The 7,500-nt window shown below is 53.4% G+C and overlaps 1 protein-coding gene across 1 annotated transcript in view; it reads left to right on the forward strand.

The window, feature by feature from the left end:
• The first annotated feature begins 7,207 nt into the window (after window positions 1–7,207).
• LOC308686559 (serine/threonine-protein kinase TBK1-like) overlaps window positions 7,208–7,500 on the forward strand; it is a 9,833-nt gene continuing 9,540 nt past the window's right edge. The window contains exon 1 of the mRNA XM_081394995.1: window positions 7,208–7,385. Within this exon, the coding sequence (XP_081251121.1) occupies window positions 7,234–7,385 (152 nt within the window). The 5' untranslated portion in view covers window positions 7,208–7,233. The remainder of the gene's footprint in view (window positions 7,386–7,500) is intronic.

Below are 7,500 nucleotides of genomic sequence, written 5' to 3' on the forward strand. Positions count from 1 at the left end.
CTACATCACTGAGCCTGAACACACACTCGTCCTCAGAACAGCAGCGCTACATCACTGAGCCAGAACACACACTCGTCCTCAGAACAGCAGCGCTACATCACTGAGCCAGAACACACACTCGTCCTCAGAACAGCAGCGCTACATCACTGAGCCAGAACACACACTCGTCCTCAGAACAGCAGCGCTACATCACTGAGCCAGAACACACACTCGTCCTCAGAACAGCAGCGCTACCATCACTGAGCCTGAACACACACTCGTCCTCAGAACAGCAGCGCTACATCACTGAGCCAGAACACACACTCGTCCTCAGAACAGCAGCGCTACATCACTGAGCCAGAACACACACTCGTCCTCAGAACAGCAGCGCTACATCACTGAGCCTGAACACACACTCGTCCTCAGAACAGCAGCGCTACATCACTGAGCCAGAACACACACTCGTCCTCAGAACAGCAGCGCTACATCACTGAGCCAGAACACACACTCGTCCTCAGAACAGCAGCGCTACATCACTGAGCCAGAACACACACTCGTCCTCAGAACAGCAGCGCTACATCACTGAGCCAGAACACACACTCGTCCTCAGAACAGCAGCGCTACATCACTGAGCCTGAACACACACTCGTCCTCAGAACAGCAGCGCTACATCACTGAGCCAGAACACACACTCGTCCTCAGAACAGCAGCGCTACATCACTGAGCCAGAACACACACTCGTCCTCAGAACAGCAGCGCTACATCACTGAGCCTGAACACACACTCGTCCTCAGAACAGCAGCGCTACATCACTGAGCCAGAACACACACTCGTCCTCAGAACAGCAGCGCTACATCACTGAGCTGAACACACACTCGTCCTCAGAACAGCAGCGCTACATCACTGAGCCAGAACACACACTCGTCCTCAGAACAGCAGCGCTACATCACTGAGCCTGAACACACACTCGTCCTCAGAACAGCAGCGCTACATCACTGAGCCTGAACACACACTCGTCCTCAGAACAGCAGCGCTACATCACTGAGCCAGAACACACACTCGTCCTCAGAACAGCAGCGCTACATCACTGAGCCTGAACACACACTCGTCCTCAGAACAGCAGCGCTACATCACTGAGCCTGAACACACACTCGTCCTCAGAACAGCAGCGCTACATCACTGAGCCAGAACACACACTCGTCCTCAGAACAGCAGCGCTACATCACTGAGCCTGAACACACACTCGTCCTCAGAACAGCAGCGCTACATCACTGAGCCAGAACACACACTCGTCCTCAGAACAGCAGCGCTACATCACTGAGCCAGAACACACACTCGTCCTCAGAACAGCAGCGCTACATCACTGAGCCAGAACACACACTCGTCCTCAGAACAGCAGCGCTACATCACTGAGCCTGAACACACACTCGTCCTCAGAACAGCAGCGCTACATCACTGAGCCTGAACACACACTCGTCCTCAGAACAGCAGCGCTACATCACTGAGCCTGAACACACACTCGTCCTCAGAACAGCAGCGCTACATCACTGAGCCAGAACACACACTCGTCCTCAGAACAGCAGCGCTACATCACTGAGCCAGAACACACACTCGTCCTCAGAACAGCAGCGCTACATCACTGAGCCTGAACACACACTCGTCCTCAGAACAGCAGCGCTACATCACTGAGCCAGAACACACACTCGTCCTCAGAACAGCAGCGCTACATCACTGAGCCAGAACACACACTCGTCCTCAGAACAGCAGCGCTACATCACTGAGCCTGAACACACACTCGTCCTCAGAACAGCAGCGCTACATCACTGAGCCTGAACACACACTCGTCCTCAGAACAGCAGCGCTACATCACTGAGCCTGAACACACACTCGTCCTCAGAACAGCAGCGCTACATCACTGAGCCAGAACACACACTCGTCCTCAGAACAGCAGCGCTACATCACTGAGCCTGAACACACACTCGTCCTCAGAACAGCAGCGCTACATCACTGAGCCAGAACACACACTCGTCCTCAGAACAGCAGCGCTACATCACTGAGCCAGAACACACACTCGTCCTCAGAACAGCAGCGCTACATCACTGAGCCTGAACACACACTCGTCCTCAGAACAGCAGCGCTACATCACTGAGCCTGAACACACACTCGTCCTCAGAACAGCAGCGCTACATCACTGAGCCTGAACACACACTCGTCCTCAGAACAGCAGCGCTACATCACTGAGCCAGAACACACACTCGTCCTCAGAACAGCAGCGCTACATCACTGAGCCTGAACACACACTCGTCCTCAGAACAGCAGCGCTACATCACTGAGCCAGAACACACACTCGTCCTCAGAACAGCAGCGCTACATCACTGAGCCAGAACACACACTCGTCCTCAGAACAGCAGCGCTACATCACTGAGCCAGAACACACACTCGTCCTCAGAACAGCAGCGCTACATCACTGAGCCAGAACACACACTCGTCCTCAGAACAGCAGCGCTACATCACTGAGCCAGAACACACACTCGTCCTCAGAACAGCAGCGCTACATCACTGAGCCAGAACACACACTCGTCCTCAGAACAGCAGCGCTACATCACTGAGCCTGAACACACACTCGTCCTCAGAACAGCAGCGCTACATCACTGAGCCTGAACACACACTCGTCCTCAGAACAGCAGCGCTACATCACTGAGCCTGAACACACACTCGTCCTCAGAACAGCAGCGCTACATCACTGAGCCAGAACACACACTCGTCCTCAGAACAGCAGCGCTACATCACTGAGCCAGAACACACACTCGTCCTCAGAACAGCAGCGCTACATCACTGAGCCAGAACACACACTCGTCCTCAGAACAGCAGCGCTACATCACTGAGCCTGAACACACACTCGTCCTCAGAACAGCAGCGCTACATCACTGAGCCTGAACACACACTCGTCCTCAGAACAGCAGCGCTACATCACTGAGCCTGAACACACACTCGTCCTCAGAACAGCAGCGCTACATCACTGAGCCAGAACACACACTCGTCCTCAGAACAGCAGCGCTACATCACTGAGCCAGAACACACACTCGTCCTCAGAACAGCAGCGCTACATCACTGAGCCTGAACACACACTCGTCCTCAGAACAGCAGCGCTACATCACTGAGCCTGAACACACACTCGTCCTCAGAACAGCAGCGCTACATCACTGAGCCTGAACACACACTCGTCCTCAGAACAGCAGCGCTACATCACTGAGCCTGAACACACACTCGTCCTCAGAACAGCAGCGCTACATCACTGAGCCTGAACACACACTCGTCCTCAGAACAGCAGCGCTACATCACTGAGCCAGAACACACACTCGTCCTCAGAACAGCAGCGCTACATCACTGAGCCTGAACACACACTCGTCCTCAGAACAGCAGCGCTACATCACTGAGCCTGAACACACACTCGTCCTCAGAACAGCAGCGCTACATCACTGAGCCTGAACACACACTCGTCCTCAGAACAGCAGCGCTACATCACTGAGCCAGAACACACACTCGTCCTCAGAACAGCAGCGCTACATCACTGAGCCTGAACACACACTCGTCCTCAGAACAGCAGCGCTACATCACTGAGCCAGAACACACACTCGTCCTCAGAACAGCAGCGCTACATCACTGAGCCTGAACACACACTCGTCCTCAGAACAGCAGCGCTACATCACTGAGCCAGAACACACACTCGTCCTCAGAACAGCAGCGCTACATCACTGAGCCTGAACACACACTCGTCCTCAGAACAGCAGCGCTACATCACTGAGCCTGAACACACACTCGTCCTCAGAACAGCAGCGCTACATCACTGAGCCTGAACACACACTCGTCCTCAGAACAGCAGCGCTACATCACTGAGCCTGAACACACACTCGTCCTCAGAACAGCAGCGCTACATCACTGAGCCTGAACACACACTCGTCCTCAGAACAGCAGCGCTACATCACTGAGCCAGAACACACACTCGTCCTCAGAACAGCAGCGCTACATCACTGAGCCAGAACACACACTCGTCCTCAGAACAGCAGCGCTACATCACTGAGCCTGAACACACACTCGTCCTCAGAACAGCAGCGCTACATCACTGAGCCAGAACACACACTCGTCCTCAGAACAGCAGCGCTACATCACTGAGCCTGAACACACACTCGTCCTCAGAACAGCAGCGCTACATCACTGAGCCAGAACACACACTCGTCCTCAGAACAGCAGCGCTACATCACTGAGCCAGAACACACACTCGTCCTCAGAACAGCAGCGCTACATCACTGAGCCTGAACACACACTCGTCCTCAGAACAGCAGCGCTACATCACTGAGCCTGAACACACACTCGTCCTCAGAACAGCAGCGCTACATCACTGAGCCTGAACACACACTCGTCCTCAGAACAGCAGCGCTACATCACTGAGCCTGAACACACACTCGTCCTCAGAACAGCAGCGCTACATCACTGAGCCAGAACACACACTCGTCCTCAGAACAGCAGCGCTACATCACTGAGCCTGAACACACACTCGTCCTCAGAACAGCAGCGCTACATCACTGAGCCTGAACACACACTCGTCCTCAGAACAGCAGCGCTACATCACTGAGCCTGAACACACACTCGTCCTCAGAACAGCAGCGCTACATCACTGAGCCAGAACACACACTCGTCCTCAGAACAGCAGCGCTACATCACTGAGCCTGAACACACACTCGTCCTCAGAACAGCAGCGCTACATCACTGAGCCAGAACACACACTCGTCCTCAGAACAGCAGCGCTACATCACTGAGCCAGAACACACACTCGTCCTCAGAACAGCAGCGCTACATCACTGAGCCAGAACACACACTCGTCCTCAGAACAGCAGCGCTACATCACTGAGCCAGAACACACACTCGTCCTCAGAACAGCAGCGCTACATCACTGAGCCAGAACACACACTCGTCCTCAGAACAGCAGCGCTACATCACTGAGCCAGAACACACACTCGTCCTCAGAACAGCAGCGCTACATCACTGAGCCAGAACACACACTCGTCCTCAGAACAGCAGCGCTACATCACTGAGCCTGAACACACACTCGTCCTCAGAACAGCAGCGCTACATCACTGAGCCAGAACACACACTCGTCCTCAGAACAGCAGCGCTACATCACTGAGCCAGAACACACACTCGTCCTCAGAACAGCAGCGCTACATCACTGAGCCTGAACACACACTCGTCCTCAGAACAGCAGCGCTACATCACTGAGCCAGAACACACACTCGTCCTCAGAACAGCAGCGCTACATCACTGAGCCTGAACACACACTCGTCCTCAGAACAGCAGCGCTACATCACTGAGCCAGAACACACACTCGTCCTCAGAACAGCAGCGCTACATCACTGAGCCTGAACACACACTCGTCCTCAGAACAGCAGCGCTACATCACTGAGCCTGAACACACACTCGTCCTCAGAACAGCAGCGCTACATCACTGAGCCAGAACACACACTCGTCCTCAGAACAGCAGCGCTACATCACTGAGCCTGAACACACACTCGTCCTCAGAACAGCAGCGCTACATCACTGAGCCAGAACACACACTCGTCCTCAGAACAGCAGCGCTACATCACTGAGCCTGAACACACACTCGTCCTCAGAACAGCAGCGCTACATCACTGAGCCAGAACACACACTCGTCCTCAGAACAGCAGCGCTACATCACTGAGCCTGAACACACACTCGTCCTCAGAACAGCAGCGCTACATCACTGAGCCTGAACACACACTCGTCCTCAGAACAGCAGCGCTACATCACTGAGCCTGAACACACACTCGTCCTCAGAACAGCAGCGCTACATCACTGAGCCAGAACACACACTCGTCCTCAGAACAGCAGCGCTACATCACTGAGCCAGAACACACACTCGTCCTCAGAACAGCAGCGCTACATCACTGAGCCTGAACACACACTCGTCCTCAGAACAGCAGCGCTACATCACTGAGCCTGAACACACACTCGTCCTCAGAACAGCAGCCCATGGGACACAGATGAGCGCTAATGCATTCGCTATTTAAATAGCGCGGCGCAGGAAAATGAAAACTGCGTCGGGCTGAAGCTAGCAGAACACACTCGCGTCGCTCCTGGTGTGTGATAGGGCCCAGTGTGTTTCTCCTAGTGTAAATCTTTGGTGAGTTGCATTGAAGAACACACACTTTCAACATTTTAGGAGTTTATAATTGCTCATATTGCATATTTTGTAGCCTCTGACAAGCTACAATAGAGTATAATAGGGCCTGATGTGTGTTTGTACCTGAGAAACATGTGCTGATCTGTGTGTGTGTGTGTGTGTGTGTGTGTGTGTGTGTGTGTGTGTGTGTGTGTGCTGATCTGTGTGTGTGTGTGTGTGTGTGTGTGTGCTGATCTGTGTGTGTGTGTGTGTGTGTGTGTGTGTGTGTGTGTGTGTGTGCTGATCTGTGTGTGTGTGTGCTGATCTCTGTGTGTGTGTGTGTGTGTGTGTGTGTGTGTGCTGATCTGTGTGTGTGTGTGTGTGTGTGTGTGTGTGTGTGTGTGCTGATCTGTGTGTGTGTGTGTGTGTGTGTGTGTGTGTGTGCTGATCTGTGTGTGTGCTGATCTGTGTGTGTGTGTGTGTGCTGATCTGTGTGTGTGTGTGTGTGTGTGTGTGTGTGTGTGTGTGTGTGTGTGCTGGTGTGTGTGTGTGTGTGTGTGTGTGTGTGTGTGTGCTGGTGTGTGTGTGTGCTGATCTGTGTGTGTGCTGATCTGTGTGTGTGCTGATCTGTGTGTGTGTGTGTGTGTGTGTGTGTGTGCTGGTGTGTGTGTGTGCTGATCTGTGTGTGTGTGTGTGTGTGTGTGTGTGTGTGCTGGTGTGTGTGTGTGTGCTGATCTGTGTGTGCTGATCTGTGTGTGTGTGTGTGTGTGCTGGTGTGTGTGTGTGCTGATCTGTGTGTGTGTGTGCTGATCTGTGTGTGCGCTGGTGTGTGTGTGTGTGTGCTGATCTGTGTGTGTGTGCTGATCTGTGTGTGTGCTGGTGTGTGTGTGCGTGTGTGTGTGCTGGTGTGTGTGTGTGTGTGTGCTGATCTGTGTGTGTGTGCTGATCTGTGTGTGTGTGTGCTGGTGTGTGTGTGTGTGTGTGTGTGTGTGTGCTGGTGTGTGTGTGTGTGTGTGCTGATCTGTGTGTGTGTGCTGATCTGTGTGTGTGCTGATGTGTGTGTGCAGCATCCCGACATGTACGAACGAGCAGTTCTGAGGAAAGATCACCAGAAGAAGTACGGAGCCACGGTGGATCTGTGGAGCATCGGAGTCACGTTCTATCACGCCGCCACCGGATGCCTGCCGTTCAGACCCTTCGAAGGCCCGCGCAGGAACAAAGAAGTCATGTGGGTGCCGTTACACACACACACACACACACACACCTGCGTCAAACTAACTTGTCTCTCACATTTGAATGATTTAAAGTCATATTGAAATGCTCACAAAGGAATCGAAATGTTA

The sequence above is a fragment of the Scardinius erythrophthalmus genome (genome assembly GCF_964197995.2).
Source record: "Scardinius erythrophthalmus genome assembly, contig: HAP1_SCAFFOLD_426, whole genome shotgun sequence".
NCBI lineage: Eukaryota > Metazoa > Chordata > Actinopteri > Cypriniformes > Leuciscidae > Scardinius > Scardinius erythrophthalmus.